The sequence below is a fragment of the Ruditapes philippinarum genome, unplaced genomic scaffold (assembly GCF_026571515.1).
Source record: "Ruditapes philippinarum isolate M1 unplaced genomic scaffold, ASM2657151v2 ctg14674_1_1_1_1, whole genome shotgun sequence".
Lineage (NCBI taxonomy): Eukaryota > Metazoa > Mollusca > Bivalvia > Venerida > Veneridae > Ruditapes > Ruditapes philippinarum.
The window spans coordinates 68,907-87,339 of NW_026855431.1; the positions used below are offsets into that span (position 1 = coordinate 68,907).

Sequence of the window (18,433 nt, forward strand, 5' to 3'; positions counted from 1 at the left end):
TTCATAACTCAACAATATGTGCTTTATTAGCACTCTGTCCTGTTTTAACAGTTTTTAGTACTTTGTTTTGTTTAGTGAATTACATTTCATTTTATGGCTTGTATATATTGTTTTATAATGTATAAGAGGACTCATTTATTAATCTTATTGTAATCAAGCTACAGTTTTTCTTTTCGACATCTTTAAGTGTACTTTATGCAACTTATTCTGCAATTTGAATTTAACCCTTTCGCTGCCAGAGGGTTATTTATTTATTGAGCACCTATTTGCCAGAAGGTTTTCTAAGAAATAACTATATTATTAATTAATATAATAATTATTATATGATTATTACTGTTATAATAATTATACATTATATGTTTCCAAATCTGCTAATATATAATAATTATTGTCGATTTTATAATTATCTATATATTTTTAATTATTATTATTATTATAATTATTATAATAATTATTATTATTATTATAGAAACCGCAAAAGCCATCCATATGGCAAATACGCCGAAAATAATAGGGACGGCATATGACGTCCCTATGGCAGTGAAAGGGTTAAAGATATGATTAAAAATTTATGTACTGAACCGTTAACATGTTTGGCATTCGTGTGTTTTAGTTCACGTGTTTGACATACTTGTGATTTAGCTTTTTACTAATAAAACTATGAATGTATGCAATAATAACAATATAATAGATTGAAGTATAATGGCAAAATGGTGTATTGTTTGTGTTTATTCGTTTGTCAATAAAGATGTACGATAATATTATAGTGCTTATATTCAAAGGATTTTGCCGTACTTTTTATGTATTTTCAAATGGTAAATTGGTGTAATGAATTCTGTTTATTGTCGCATAAGTATTTTCTCTGCCTAATTATAAATGCAGAATTTTCCGAAAAACAAACACTGTTTGTGTGTCCGATATTTCCGGCAGTGGAACCGTTATGAATGCAACCTAAATAACAAGCCATTAATATTGACGAATTAACATTGGCGGATAGGAAGTTAGAACCTTTTGATGTTCTCATACATGAACGACCTGCAGATTTCTAAACTTACATTGGTACTATAACTCTACTATTTGGGAGGTTCGAAATTGATTCTTTTAACAACAGTATTTAAAACACAAATGCATTGATTGTTTCGAAATTTCGTCACATATTTAATAACATTTCACGTGTTTAGTTATACAATATAGAGTACGGAAATTTTATATAGTATTTTATTAATTTTTTCACGGGTATTCTTACTACTAAGTAGTTTTCCAACGACAAGGTTCGAAAGCAGACGGAACTTTAGTTATTGCTGGGATACCTTTCGTTGAAAGATGGGGTCTAAGATGACGCAATTTCTTTATAAATGAACAAAACAATATATAGCAGATACGTATGAATGTAGAACCAAGTGTAGCATTTCTAAGCTAATAAAACGGTAGAACCAAAGATCATGCATATATCTTTACATAGCAGATATAGCACCGTCTGGAACTGCGCAACACTTCTAATACAAATAGTTATATTTCCCAGAAGAAAACATAACTGTTTTATAAATAGTCAATTGTGAATAAAATAACAGAACACAGAATGATTGGAATAAGGCCGTGACTTTATTGTGCATTTTGATGAAAACAAATATCATCGTCAAAAAATATGAAATGAATGAGAAAAATATGAAAGACAGCTCCCAGCTAAATGCATGGAAAGCTACATAGCAACGCAAAGTGCTGTAAACTATGATAATAAGCTCTGAAAATGCTAAACTCTGCTTGGACTTGCCGCTAAGAGGTCAACGATTAAGAATATAAAGCGGCGTGGCATTTTACAAGAGTAAAACAATAACAAAGCTAAAGAGAAATCGGGGCAAATTGCTCCCATTAAATCTCGTATCAATGAGATATTTGCAATGAAAATGAAAAGTCTTGAATACAATTTGACTTGGAGAAGTTACAGTAATACTATATAAAGTCACGACTGGATTTAACACACTAATGTATCAATTATTAAAACGTATTTGCATTATGAAAGATATATTCTAGTTTTCAGATATGATCAATAAAGTTAGGTATGTGAAAACAGTAAAATAAAAACATTTTTGATTTCCTATACCATGAAACTTGCAAATTGTGGTCGACTCGCCCAGGAAAAACCAAATAAAACCCAGTGGGAAAAATTGGAAACCTGTACCCGTTTGTCAATGTCATACCACAAAAATGTCGGGTCGCATCCTTGCAAATTCATTTAAGCATTAGAATATATAAAAAGGTACCATTTTAATCATTTAGCTCAAATAATCATTGTTAATACTGATAAATATTTTATAAAATAATTTTAAGTATTGAGTAATGTTCCAAATTACAACTGTTTATTTTTACAACAATTTGAAAGTTTGTTGTAATCAGACGTAGAGCATCAAATTATAACTTTGAGTGTCAACACATCAACACATTTCAAACACTAAATGCGTGGGATGAAATGTTTTTTGTAGACTGTAATTACTGGACATCAAATTCAAGCACACGTGTCGATGGAGCGGCATGACATGGCTGAACAGGAAGTTATGAAAACCCGGCTGGATTCAAGCTGAAAAATATAAACACTCGGCAGCAGAACATGTTTATGTAAAATTGAAATAGAAATAACACATGGGAAGGGAGGGTGGGATTTTAATAAGCGATGTTTCCTCGTCAAATTTTAAACTTTAAATGCGCAGCCTTTACAATGTACGCACGAAAAACTCGTGCTTGGTAAACTTACGAAAACCAGTTTTATCAGAATGTTTTACCGTTTCACACGGATGAGTTTTGAGGCAATTACACATATGCACCCGTCAAAAATTAAACGGGATTTATTTCTCAAAAGAAGATAAATCTACTTAATTTATTTACGGGTATTCTTACTACTAAGTAGTTTTCCAGTGACAAGGTTCGAAAGCAGACGGAACTTTAGTTATTGCTGGGATACCTTTCGTTGAAAGATATGGGGTCTAAGATGACGCAATTTCTTTATAAATGAACAAAACAATATATAGCAGATACGTATGAATGTAGAACCAATAGTAGCATTTCTAAGCTAATAAAACGGTAGAACCAAAGATCATGCATATATCTTTACATAGCAGATATAGCAACGTCTGGAACTGCGCAACACTTCTTATACAAATAGTTGTATTTCCCAGAAGAAAACATAACTGTTTTATAAATAGTCAATTGTGAATAAAATAACAGAACACAGAATGATTGGAATAAGGCCGTGACTTTATCGTGCATTTTGATGAAAACAAATATCATCTTCAAAAAATATGAAATGAATGAGAAAAATATGAAAGACAGCTCCCAGCTAAATGCATGGAAAGCTACATAGCAACGCAAAGTGCTGTAAACTATGATAATAAGCTCTGAAAATGCTAAACTCTGCTTGGACTTGCCGCTAAGAGGTCAACGATTAAGAATATAAAGCGGCGTGGCATTTTACAAGAGTAAAACAATAACAAAGCTAAAGAGAAATCGGGGCAAATTGCTCCCATTAAATCTCTATCAATGAAATATTTCTTGACGACAACATTTTTATCAAATACCGAAATGCACATTTTGTGTGTTGAGGGCCACTTAATATTTCAAGAAATGAAATTCGCCACTAATGATTTTCATAGTGAATGCACGTATTTGCGAAAGGAAAATGTAAAGATTTGATACAGTTGATGCATTGGGTTTTCCTAAGTAGTTATTTGTTAATTATTTTCATAACTCCTGCGCTGAAATGGTAAAAATGTTTATTGGATACCAGTCTGATCTCGACTACACTGAAATATGCATCAGTGAAAATGAAGGAAAAGCGAGAGAAGTACATGTACACATTTTTAATAAAATAAGGAAATTTAAAAACAAAAAAGGGGGTTGGAATCTTAGCAAATATTGCTAATATAATATACATCGCAATCCATAAAAAAGCCTGAGCTAAGCTTCAGACCGGTAGGACAGGGGGACTTACATGTCTGTTTCAACAAAGCCGGGTGTTAGAGGTATGTAGCAAAGACAACGCGGCGATAAAGCGATATGTACGGACCTACACGTACATATCAAACACTGCTTATTCAACTTTCGACTAGCCACTTAAAGGCGTCGGCCGGCAAGTTGATTTTTTGCAGCCCTGTCTAAATAAGACACAGGCAAAATTATGGACAGCTAAATGGCCGACCGCACGGTCACAGGCCCCCTCTAACGGTTAAGGGCGCACGCCCAATAACACCAATATAAGAGATAACCGCCGAACGCAAGGTGCTGTTACAAACGGTTAACCTAGGAAAAAGTGAGCACAAAGATACTGCTGCGGTATCATGACTTTTAGAAAATAAATACTTATAACTAGATGTGCCAAAACCATTTTGCAACTTTTTTTTTTTTTTTTTTTTTATTTTTTTGCTCACGACGCGGACATTTAAAATTATAAAAAAAAACAATCGTTTCTCCCGCCTTTCCTTCATAAACGATATACATTCGTTGTAGCATGCCGATTGATGCTATGCAGCCGCACAGTACAGCATATGTTTGGGGACAATCTCTGGGAAAAAAGATTTGCTTGCTAGAACCATTGACCTTTTCAAATAAAACGGTTTTGGTCATCAAAATACATAGGCAGTAAAACGATCAAACGGGAAAATAAAATGAAGTAACTTAGATAAAGAGACTATTAGCTAAAGATTTCTAAAGGGAAACAAACACAACGTAGCACTTTAAATAAGGTCACTTCCCGCAAAACATGGAAAATTGAGGTGCCTTTAAACAGACCAAAGACACTACAAACCAGGTCGTCGGTTCGAATCCTTTATCTTTTATATACATATATTGAAGGAAGTAGAATTTTCAATTTCTTATTATTTAAAGATAATTGGCCGTTGTTTATTATGTATTGCTTAATTCATTAACAAATATGATAGACAATTTCAACTTCTCTTTAATTCGTTAACAATATCAAACAATTTAAATACTTTAGAGAAACTTTGGATTATAACTAATAAAACGGCATATTTAATTAATGTTTAGAATTTGACACTGTTAAACATGAAAAAAACTTGTTTTACGGATGTTAAAATAGGAGGAAAGTCATATAAGAAACAACAAATTGGTTTGAGTGGCCTGTCAAAGTTTAGTCCGACAGGCCGCTAGGCCGCAAACTTCACAAAAATGATAAAACAATCAAAAAGTTCTTTTATGATTCCTTGTTTGTTTTATATATCTTTTTAAGCTGCATGCCTCCAGATGAGTCAAAATATTTCAATAAAATCTAACTTGAGAAATATGTACTATGATTTTAGGAAAAGTAGAATGATTCAAGATTCAAGTAATATTTTACATGTAATGTGCGATTAATGACTGATTTTTCAATATTTACAACTAGATTTCTACTGCGTTACATGTTCTAATGCAGTAAGGACTATTTATGCATATTTTGACAACTTTTGGTAATTTGCGTGGGTTGTAGATGCTATTGATAATGTGCAAATTGCTTCCTTTTGGTTATTTCACAATATTATACATTCAAATAAATTTAAATAAAAAAAATCATGAAACTTAGCGTGAATTTGGAGGCGTGCTGCTTTAATATCAAGAATTGTCTAAAGAACTTCACAATGTGCCGTTTTTATTGTTTTTATAAAATTTCTACAACTGTAAAATTTTAGGTTGCCAGGCTATTCTTTATGAATATGTATTTTTTCTTTCTTTCTTTAATGTAACTTTAAAATGACTTCAAAATTAACTATGAGTCGACAAATTTCTACAACACTAAGTTCAGGCCACTGTGCCGCCAACTTCACGCCGCTAGGCCGCTGAGCCGCTACTAGGCCACTGGGCCGCTAGGCTGCCAACTTCACACTCAATTACTATACAACTCGTGCATGAAAGAAATATTTCTACTTGATAATCTATCCAAAAAATCAAGTTAATATTAAAGATCAATGCAAATAATTACCTTTTACATGAATAGCGTGAATTAGGAAAGTCATTTCCCATCAGCACCTTGAACCATGCCATGCCGCTATCCATCAGTCCATAACATCAACCGGTTCCTTCCTTGATATACCTTTGCTCTGGAAGTAATACAGCACGATTCGCGTTTTCACGTGTTCGTCTATCTGTCTATAGACATAGCTGCACACACCAGTCTGTATCAGTAATACTATAAAATAAATCAAACACATGTACATCTGTACACGACTAATTACGACTAATTATTTTCCAAGCTCTGTGTTAAGTTTGTTTTTTGTTTGTATTACTTTTAACAATAACTTAGTAATGGCCGGTTCGTTTGGGCACACGGAAGAGCTACCGGAATGAGAAGAGCTCTTCCAAAGTGTTCGATTGAGCGTCTTCTATTTTTAGAAGCTCTTCCATCTCTTCCACTCGATATTTGGAAGAGCCAGAAGAGATTTGAATCACGTGATAAAAAGAGGATGGCCGACAAGGAGATGTAAGTAAAATGAGGAATTAAGAAATAGTGTTTTTCAGAATGAATAGTTATTCATTATAGTATATTTGGTGCCACTTAATGCAAAACATTCATATTATTGTTCCTCCGTGTTTAAAATTGCATTTTGTGTGTTTAGAACGCTGACATAACAGATGATTTGAACTAACCTTATATTGGGGGTGCCATATTGGGATACTGTACGCATTTCGGACGGTGTCGAGGAAAAACCGCCCCGTAACTGAATTACCGGCATTGACAAGACATTTTATGAGATTATGATATTATTTAAGCTTTTATTGTCTGTAGAAAACACTTATTTGCAATTAAGAAAATGATGTGATCAAAAGAAAAACCTATGGTGACGTTGTTTAATCGGGCAGCACATGGCCGTGGGCCAAATACACACACATATGGCCCAAAATACGCAAAAAGAAATTTTTTATACTAAAAAAGTGCTATTTTAAGTATGAAGACTTCAAGTACATGTATACAATGTACACTTTAAACATACTGTACCAAAGTATACATTCCCCTATCACCTTTTAAATATAGGGCCTATCAAAATACTGTATAATCCATTAAGGCTATTAAATTTAGAAAAAAATAATGGAAGTGGCTTGCCGTACGGGCCCGTACGGCTAGCCAAAAGTTCTAGCTGTACGTGAGTCACGTACGATTAGCCTGGACACACTGTATTGGCTAGCCGTACGGCACTTTTCAAAATTATATTGAAGTCGAAAATGCATATGTTATTTTGTGTCTTTAAACGACGATTTTAATCAAATCTCCGCATTTGTCCTAGTGTGTTCACTTTAATAAAGATGCTCCGCAATTTTGCACACACAAAGAATGAATACGAGTAAACGTTGTATAATCTGTCTTAATAAAATTAAGTGTCAAAGTTGCATGTTATAACGTCCTTAATTTTCATGCTTATAATTTGTATGAAAGATGAATTGTTGAATCTGTTAATTAAGCACATGGATCGAATAAATAATGATCGGAGGGGAATAAATAAATAATAAAAAAGAATATTAAAAAAAAACGATGAAAAGGAAAAATAATTTAATAATGCAAACTTTCCTTAATGATGGACGATGTAGACAACAAATATTATCATATCTTTTCCTTAAATATTGCAAGTATATTATTCATAAATAAACCCAGAAAAGCAAATGTCACATTTTTTTTTCTTACAATATCTGAATTGCCCATTTCAATGGAATGAATTAAAGTTATAGCAGGCTATGTCATATTTTATTTATATTAATTCATTTTCTCGATATAACTTATATTTTATACAAACAAAAATGAATGTTGCTATATTTGGGTGTATTTGCGTATTTCGTGATGCCGTGTTTAAGCACTGTTAGATATTTATTTATTTCTTTTCTTAATACTTTCAGTACATTCTTGGTCTACATCGATGGTGTTCAGCACCAGATTACAGCAGACCAATCACTTGTGGAAGTCTTGAATTCAAATGGTATGTTGTGTAAAGGAGGCAGAACATGTGATTTAACATATGCTTTTAAGTTTCAAGTTGGTTCTCTACTACCTGAAAATGCTTGCTATGCATCTGTACTGGTAGTGGTAGGAAACGCAAGAGATGAACCAGTCATCTGATTTGATTGATGTAATTTGAGACAACTTAGTATTAAAGTCCATGCTAAAATCATTTTGTTTAACAGAAGTTAATGTGGTGGGTGTATGGAACACAGACACTTAAGTGATATAGGGGTTTGTCATTTACTACACAACTACATGTGAATGGAATATACCGGAATGTTGGTAGAATATAAAGAAGGTCTATATGCATAAATTAAATTTGAAAAATAGTACTGTATTCATTGTAAACAATATGGTTTTCAGTCTAGTTTTGTGTGTCTCACTCTGTGCAGTGTCATAACATGTTAAAGCATGTGTAATGTAACTAATGGAGAAAAGTACAGTCACACTGTCACAGTGTGAGGCTATTTTACTGTTTACGGTACATTTTTCACTTGACATTATTTGAATATTATCTTTTCATTCGGTTCTAACTTAATATGAATATATTACTAATAAAGACTTTCATTAATTTCTATAATGACCATCAATATTAGTTTAAAGTAAGCCAAATAGGCCCTGATTTTTGTGTATTTACTGGTATATTTCAAACAATTTGTTCAATGCCTATTAGAACAAACTGCTAACTGAATCAGCCAGTTAAATTTAGTGGCTTTTGGGAAAGTAATTGTTAAACTTAAAGTTCAGGGATTTTTATTTAAAGTACTGGTATGCATATAAGTTTCAACAATATCTTTTCAGATCCTCTCACAAGACACCATGCTTATGAATATGTGGCCACTCTGCTAAAGAAAGGTTTGTCAAATATTTATTTTTCGATATTTCAATAATTTATGGTCTTAAATCATGCAAGGTTAAATAATTTTATTTACCATTTACAATCCTTGGATGAAAATGCTGATAAATTCAGGTGCAGGGGTTTGGGAAAAGGGGCAGACATGTGTTTTCTTTTTGGATAACATATACGTGTTGTTATTAGAGCTGTCATTGATTATCGCCATAGCGATATATCATCGATATTGATCATCAGATACAATATCAATACAGATTTTCAAATATCGAATTCGATACAAGCTAAAATTTATTTGTCTCTCGATATATCGATACAAAATTGTCCATCAATGACAGCCCTAGTTGTTATGATTTGTATATTGTTACGTTTTTTTTTTCTTCAGGAAACCAGTGTACATTGACCAAAGATTCGTCAGGTGTCAGTTGTGGTATTGGTGAGCCAGCACCTATGTCTGTGGCTTCGCAGAAGGAATTAGGTTGGTTGTGAAGTTTGCTTAGAAAACTTGAGAACCCTTTATACTAGGTTTAGACAAGTTTGTAGAGCATTGGACTTCCAGTCCACTGATTAACGAATATTCCACACGATATTTGTCTCTCGATATATCGATACAAAATTGTCCATCTGTTACCGGGCTTTGTTCCATAATATTAATAATAAAACAAAGACAGAGTTCAATCACTGTATTCTTTAAGACTTTATTGCATCTAGGTGTAGAGACATAGTAAATCCACTTTACACTTCACATAGGCTCTGCAAATAAATTAAACATAACATATTTCTTATAAGGTTAAATTTATAACATACATACAATGCATAGAACAATGAAAACAACTATATATCATAATCTTAATATCATACACAAACAACCATGACATCATAGAATAGAGTGATCACGTGACTGATAACGTGACAAGAAAATAACGATAAAAGCCGTACAAACGGTACAGAAACAATTATCAAGTTACAGGAACAGGTAGCGAAGAATATGGGGAATAATAACGGGGAATATGCTAAAAATGACCCTGTAACACATCAATGACAGCCCTAGTTGTTATGATTTGTATATTGTTACGTTGTTTTTTTTTTCTTCAGGAAACCAGTGTACATTGACCAAAGATTCGTCAGGTGTCAGTTGTGGTATTGGTGAGCCAGCACCTATGTCTGTGGCTTCGCAGAAGGAATTAGGTTGGTTGTGAAGTTTGCTTAGAAAACTTGAGAACCCTTTATACTAGGTTTAGATAAGTTTGTAGAGCATTGGACTTCCAGTCCACTGATTAACGATTATTCCACACGCTAAGTAAAGCACTCCCATTGTGATTCATAATACATTTTACGGCAATTGGAACCCATGACCTCTGGATCCAGCGTCTTTCGCCTGTCCTATAGACTATGGTGCCTCCCTAGAGCAAGCATTAACATCTTCTATTGGTAAACAGTGTTAATTCTAACAAAACACAACAGTCAACAGTCTGGAGATAAGATTATATACATATATCACTTGTGCACACCTTTAGCTATATTGATACTGGATAATGTCACTCAGAAAAACCATGATTTTGGTGATTCAGGGTTAAAGTAATATCAGACAAAAAACTTTTTTGTGTTGTATGTTTTCTTTCTTTACAACAACACCCATAATTTGTGTATTATTTTCAGGAAACTCGAGTACAGGGGCTCAAGATTTCTCATTAGGTGCAAGTGCTGTTCCGGTGCCTGAGCCTCAGACTTCACAGGTGGAACAAGGTGTGTTGGGAACCTTTTGTAGAAAACCTTATCCCCTTTAATACGTCTGTTAGCTTGGTCAGCAGAGCACCCGACTTCCGGAACGCAGAGCATTGACCTCTAATATAATGATCCCCTCAAATGACTGTTTGTAAGCTATCTCTGAAAACAGATGCTCATTGATCACAAATTGTTCATGCAAAATGCAAATCAAGAAACGCAATGTAGGATGTTGCGCAACAAATGCCAAAACAATTATAAACGACTGTCATATTTGATTGAAAGGCTGCAGAAAACACTGGCATCACCACTATTCCAATTGACAGTGAATAAGAATAGTTTGATATGTGTCTAACTGGCAGCTTTTGTTAATTAAAACATTCAGTTCAGTAAAACATTCACATGATATGATTTTAATGTTGTTTATTTTTAGGCCCACTGCAAAACATTCACAAAGTATGATTTTAACGTTGTTTATTTTCAGAGCCACTGTCTGAGAAAGGAAGCCCGGAAACTGAGAATTTTTCAAGTTCTTGGACGAGATCGCAAAGTAAACTTTTGACAGAGCTGTACAAACAAAACCATGATAAATTTCAGAATCCTGTAATAAAAAAGAGAACTTTGTGGGAGCAAATTACGAAGGATAAACAGCAAGGGCTATAGTTATACAACGAAACAAGTCGAGGGAAGATGGAAAACACTGCTATCAGCTTATAGAAGGGTAAAAGATCACAACAATACCTCTGGAAGACAAAGAAAGACATTTGAATTTGAAGAAGCATTAGACCCAGCAAACACAAGACGTCAGACCGACGTCAGATTTAAGTCAGGTTCTGACGTCGGATGACGGTCGGAAAAACGGTCGGATTTGAAAGTTTTTTTGACGTAATTATCTGACGTCAGGTAAACGTCGGAATCTAACCAGTTTTTACTTTTTCCGACCTAAATCTGACCAAATTCCGACCTAAATCTGACCATTATCTAACCAGTTTCTGACCTCAATTAGACCATTTCCCGACTTAAATCTGACCATTTTCCGACCTAAATCTGACCATTATCTAACCAGTTTCTGACCTCAATCTAACCATTTTCCGACCTTAGTCTGACCATTTTCTGACCATTATTTAACCGTTTCTAGCCTCAATCTGATCAGTTTCCTAATCTTTCTTGTTTTACAATTTTATAAATATTTTCTTGCCAATCCTGATTTGATAAAATTTTATTTACCTCATTCTATCAAGTAACTTCCACTCCAATGAAATGTATTACCAAAAACTAAAACCAAAATTTTGTTTTTATTTTTTTTATTTAAAATAAAAGTTGCAATTCATATCTGATACATACATTTTTAGTAAAATCTGCAAGGCTAAATACCTTCTACAAATTATACATAATAAAACATAAAATAAGTTAATAACAAAACACTACAGAAAGTATTACAAAAACAATTTCATAAATGAAATTAAGAAAACATAATTATGTACAAATATTAAAGAACATAACAATTTATGTACATTTAAACAAAGTTTGCCTTATCAAACAAAACAATAGAAATATTAGAATTTTAGGAAAAGTAAAAAGATTCAAGTAATACTATACCTGTTTTAAACTCACGTTTGTGCAATTAATGACTGATATTTCATTATTTTAACTATATTTCTACTGCGTTACTAACACATTAAGTGCTTTTTGCATATTTTTACCACTTTTTGATAACTTCCATTGATAATTATGTATCATTTTCTTCCTTTTGGTTACTTCACAAAGTTATTCTTTTAAATATGTGTCAAAAAATTTCATGAAAATCGCATGAATTTGTAGGTGTGCTGCTTTAAGGTATGTGACTCTTTCTCCCAACATCCCCATGTCCGTCAAGGGCATATCTTAAACAATGTCCAATGGCGTTTGTGGTATCATTTCACTGAAAAAAAAACAAATACAAAATATTTTAGAAAAAAAATGGGAAAATAACAAGCAAAATGTTTTTCATGGTAATCTGCCCTTAAGAAATTTCTGCCTATTTTGATAGTATTCTTAACTTACTGAACATCTTTGCTAGCTTTTTACAAGTGAAATTTAACGAAAATTAAAAGTAAACATAAATACTGAAAATAAAAAGGACAAAAACTGAGCAAGTATTAAATTAACCTTCCCTTTTTAAATGCTCTTCAAATTTAATAATAAATAATATGAATTACAAGTTTGAACAAAATACTTTTGATTTAAAAATAAAACAAACAATTGTGCTTAAAGAAAATGGAAACCATGCACAAAGGAGTCATTATTTTTCTTTAAGAGTAGACTTTAAAACAGTTCTTCATGTTTTCTAAAATTATGTACCTGTTATCAATCAATGTTGTTGATCTAAAAGACATCTTTTGTTATAAATTTGACCAGCAGCTCATTTGCCATCAACCTGAATTGAAAATATTTAAAAGTTAGAAGTTGCGATGGGATGTATGTATATGTACCTGACAATATTTTTGTTGATCTGTTAATGATTCATCAATGATAATTGAATATATTCAAACTTTTTAAGATCTTTAATTGGTTATATTGTTAGAAACATTGAATAATTCAAATATGAATCTATTAACTGAATCTTTTAAGGGAAGAGTTGAGCATGTTCAGAATGAATCACAAATAAATCTCACTCTATTATTCTTATTTAGATCTAATGATACACAACGTAATTCCTTTGATTTTACACTTATTTGAAATTATTAATCTAAAGATAACTTATCTAACCTTTAGATAATCTGAAGGCCGCTTTAAAACTCCAGGTTAGTATGTATTATAGTATGTAATGAAATTTACAGAAATCTTACTTTGTCTTGTTTCTTTTAACACTATCCCGTATTCCTGTCCCTCCAACCTTTTAGAGTATGTCCACCTGAAATGAAAATCACACTCTCCTTATGTAATTAATAAGATAGTCATGTAAGTCTTTAATTTTTCAAATTAAAGATTTTTAGTTATTGTTGGTAATAAATGTATTTTATTACTATGTGGTTTATATTCTGTTCTGATTGTTTTTATTATTTTTTTCTTTCTAGTTTAATGTTGCATTATTTTATTAAAAGTCATTATTAAACAATCAATCAGCTAGCTCTTCCATTCATATTCCTTTTATTTATTAGAACGATATTAAAATTCTTGTATGAAAAAATAAACATATTCTGTATTAATGGGTCCGATTTGGAAAAAGCCCGAAACATCTGGGGCCGAAACGTCTTGGGTAATTTGGGGCCGAAACGTTTTGGGTACGAAATGACTCGAAATCTGTCTAAATTCATTCTCATTTCACTGATTGTAACAGACAAAAACATCACAATTTAACAAGGATATGAACATTTAGCACTGCTGAAAGACACATTATTAACTCTTTACGTATATAAAAAAGAGCTAAGTCAAAACATGCCAAAATTTGAAAATGATTTATGAACAGACATCATCGCGAAAATGTGTAACATTTTGCTTCAACAGTTTATATAATAATAGTTTAAGTTTAAACTGCTTTCAAACATGCATTTATTTATAAAATACAACATATAAATAAATTGAACTGACCTTTTTCAAAAAAATCCAGAATATCCACTAAATCAATGCATCCCAAATCCTGAACTGTCACGCTGCCGGCCGCCAAAAAACATACACATTTAAATTTTCCATCAGTGCCAGCTAGTAGATTCGAATTATATAATTATGCTTTCTTTCCTTTTCGTTTTCAGTCACTATGATTTAATAGTATTAAAACAACATTAAAGCTTGTTATTGTGAAACAAATAATACCAGAAATGATAATAAAACGTTAAATGAACAGATCTATGGCTATAAATAGATTTCAAGACAATAACATGAAAACAGCGCCACCTGTATATTTTATTAGATCGCAGTACCGCGCATTTAGCCTTGGAAAGGCACCTGTATAATTATATACCCCTTATGCCAAATAACATTTGAAAAAAAGCTTAAATGATTACAACAGCGAATTAGGATTTTATTTTTGTTATTTGTTTACTTACTGTCAGGTTACCGACCAGAACCTGACGTTATTTCAACGTTAAAAAGAAACGTCTAATAGACATCGGTTTTTGGACGTCCTATTCACGTCGTATTTTGGTCGCCGACGTCGCGACCAAAATCTAACGACAATCCGACGTTATTTTAACGTCACGTGTTTGCTGGGGATGAACTGCTCTTAGATAGACATGACACAAAACCATCCTTTGTTATGTCATCATTAGAAAATAATCCATCAACCTCTTCAGGTGGCAACACTGAGGAGCCTGAAGACATATCTGACTCAGGTGAGCCACCACGTAAAAGAAAAAAGTGAAAGCTCTGCAGCTCATGTAATGCAGTTTCTTAAACAGTATGGAGAGCAAGAGGAGAAAAGAGAAAAAGAACGTTTGGAATTAGCCCAGAAGATGCACAATGAAAAAGTTACTCTTTTCAAGAGTCTCATTGATATAATAAAAAAAACATAGAAACTAATGGTAACAAGAAAATGTTTTGTGCATTATTAGCCCACCCGATCCGAGAGATCAGAATGAGCTATTGTGATCAGCTCCTATCCGTTGTCCGTCAACAATAAGCTTGTTAACACTATAGTGGTCACAATTTTGATCAAAACTAAATGTGAATTGGTTAGAATAATTGCCTCCATTAAATCTCTGACGAACTTAACGGGTTCATGTGGGGTCATAAACTAAGTTACTATGTCAAAGAATAGAAAAACCAATTTAATTCGTCTGAAGACCACATTTTTGATAGGAATGGCATGAAACATGTTATGAATATTCATCACAATAACACCTTGGAGGACTGTAAAATCTTGATCATTTGGTGTCAAAAGCAAATGACAGGAAACCCCATTAATACATTGTTTTAACGCATATGTGAGCAGCGCAGACCCAGACCAGCCTTCACATCTGTGCAGTCTGATCAGGATCTTCACTGTTCGCTTTTTGATAATTTTTTTTATGAATGTTAAAGATGTTAAAAGAAAACTCATGAAAATGGGTCAAATATTGAGCTCAATAAATTGTAAAATGAGATCAAATCTGGATCACTTTGGGTCAAAAACTGTATCATTAGGTCAAGTTGTTGAAAAACCTGCATGCATTACTCTACTTAATGAATAGTTTAAGGGTTAGGCATAACTTTATACTTTTACATTATCGTTGGTGCACTGACTAGTTTGGGCCCAAACTGCTCAGAGAAGACAATAAATGATTGGGCAACAGATGACTTGAATTCTATAAGATGCCTTCTTCAATATTTCACACTATTAAGTTACCTTGCTTAATTTTGAATCACTCTTTGTATTACTCAGATGTGTTTTTATATTTTCAGAAACAGCTTCCAGTTGTGAAACAGTTTTTTTTTCGGATGTAGACGTAGATAATGCACCACTGGCTCAAGCCATTGATGACATTTCACCTTTTAAGCAATACGAGGGACTGCATTGTATTCATCCATGATCATTTTGCAAATGCCAGAATCAAAAGGAATAGTGCCTTCTTCATATTAAAATGTGACCAGCCATTACAAAATGGGTCCAAATGAGGTGACGATCAAAATACGTGTGTGGCATACGCTGCCTGAAATATTTATTATACAGCTGGATAATAAGTTTCAAACAACAAAACTTTTATCTTACATGAAATCACAAACACATACATGGAATTTCAATCCCTTTAAGGTCTAACTCTTCAATATTTGTTTACTTTACCTTTTTAGTTTGCTTGTCATAAGTGGCTTTTGTGATCGCCTTTTGTCTGTCGTGCGTCAGTCCGTCCACAATTTTGTTAACACTCTAGAGGTCACATACTTATGAATGTATCTTAATGAAACTTGGTCAGAATCTTGTTGATTTCTGGGTTAAGAACAACATTGGTAAAAAAAACCAGGTCACAAGGTCAAATTAAAGTTAAACTTGTTAACACTGTAGAGGTCGCATTTATAATTTTATCTTTGTAAAACTTGGTCAAAATGTTTATCTTGATGACCCCTAGGTCCAATAGGTCGAAATTTGGTTATGTGCTTAAACAACTAGGTCATTACGTCAAATCATAGGAAAAGCTTGTTAACACTGTAGAGGTCACATTTATGATTGTATATCAATGAAACTTGGTCAGGATGTTTATCTTAATAGTCTTAGGTAAAGTTTGAATATGGGTCATTTGCAGTCAAAAGCTAAATCAGTAGGTCAAGGCAAAGAAAATGCTTGTTAACACCCAAGAGGCTACATAATTATATATCTGATCTTTTTGAAACTTTGCTTGTATTTAGGTATAATCAGTCTTCTCAAAATGTCTATTGGTTCTTACGATTTTATTTTAAAACAGGCAACTTAATTCAGGTGAGTGTTTTAGGGCCATCATTCCCCTCTTGCTTGGATATTTTTCAGTTATTTTTTGAAGTGATTATGTGCAAGTGTCTGAGTTTGTGAAAGAAATTTTACAATCAAACAACAACTTTTTAAGCTAGAAACATCCTGCAAGAAACAGTGAAAAATGTTGTCATTTTAACATCATTCTTAATGAATTACACTTCATTTGGGCCAAAAATCTTGTGGCACAATGGCAAAGCTGATTGTGGAATTTAAGTCTTGATTTTACTTGTTTTTATATGAAAAATCATGTTTTCTAGTCTTTTTAGTTAAATTCACGTAAGTGACATTGGGCCAGAAAGCCCTCTTGCTCAGTTTTTTCAGTCCATCACCTTGTTGTTTAAAGGGTCTGTAGGTAGAAGGTCAGAGCTACATTTCTGATCAATGATTTAAGAATCTTGTTACCTAGAACCTTAAAACTTTACACATAATTGAGTTTACAGAGTAGGCGGCTTTGTTGTTTTTGGGTCCCGGTGGTTATTGGGTTCATATGGGCCGGAGGGGGAGCCATTTATTTCTGTAAAACAATAATGTTGTCTATAATGACAGTCATAATGTTGGTATATGTTTTGTTATGTTTTTACCTTGCTGTGCTCAGGAATTTTGACATTTAAAGATGTCTAAACATAAATGTTGTTTATAATGACAGATAGTCATAATGTTATTTTTTATTTAAAGATGTCTAAACATAATTATTGTTTAAAATGACAGATAGTCATAATGTTATTTTTCATTTAAAGATGTCTAAACATAAATATTCTTTATAATGACAGATAGTCATAATGTTATTATCCCCCGCCGATGGAATCGGGAGGGGGATATAGTTTTGACGTTGTCCGTCCATCCGTCCGTCCACGTCCAAATTTTGTTTCCGGAGTAGTTCTCTGAAACAACTGGCTGGAATTCAACGAAACTTTATGGGAATCATCAATATCAAATGGAGATGCGCATATCGTCGGCTTGTTCCGGTCCGACCCTTTAACTCAGTTATGGCCCTTGATTAGTTATGCAATTTGCATATGGAGTAAAATTCGTTTCCGGAGTAGTTCTCTGCAACTACTGGCTGGAATTCAACGAAACTTTATGGGAATCATCAATATCAAGAGGAGATGGGCATATCGTCGGCTTGTTTCGGTCAGACACTTTAACTCAGAGTTATGGCCCTTGATTAGTTATGCAGTATCCATATAGAAAAATATTTGTTTCCTCGCTACTTCTCTGCTACTATTGGCTGGAATTCAATGAAACTTTATGGGATACTAAGAGGAGATATGCATATAGTCGCCTTGTTCCAGTCACATACTTATAACTCAGATTTATGGCCCTTGATTAGTTATGTAGTATGCATACATCTCATTGGCATTTCCAGATTTTACTATTTAACACAAAGTTATGGCTCTGTTATTGCCCTGAATATTTATCAAGTTCAAAGAATATTACTGTTTATGCCATGATTAATATATAAATAAAGCCTTATGTCTTCAGTTGTTGT

The 18,433-nt window shown here is 33.0% G+C and overlaps 1 protein-coding gene and 1 long non-coding RNA gene across 2 annotated transcripts; one reads left to right on the top strand and one right to left on the bottom strand.

The window, feature by feature from the left end:
- Positions 1-1,580: 1,580 nt before the first annotated feature.
- Positions 1,581-6,103, bottom strand: LOC132743317 (uncharacterized). The gene is made up of 2 exons (XR_009627561.1): positions 5,963-6,103; positions 1,581-2,575 (listed from the first exon to the last, which is right to left on the bottom strand). It is a non-coding gene; the product is annotated as an uncharacterized LOC132743317 (long non-coding RNA).
- A 188-nt stretch (positions 6,104-6,291) lies between these two features.
- LOC132743316 (uncharacterized) lies at positions 6,292-11,324 on the top strand. The gene is made up of 7 exons (XM_060731852.1): positions 6,292-6,460; positions 7,867-7,946; positions 8,771-8,824; positions 9,205-9,297; positions 9,915-10,007; positions 10,479-10,565; positions 11,029-11,324. Exons 1-7 carry the CDS (start codon positions 6,324-6,326, stop codon positions 11,205-11,207), a joined length of 723 nt encoding a protein of 240 aa, XP_060587835.1. The 5' UTR covers positions 6,292-6,323; the 3' UTR covers positions 11,208-11,324.
- The last annotated feature ends 7,109 nt before the right edge of the window (positions 11,325-18,433 follow it).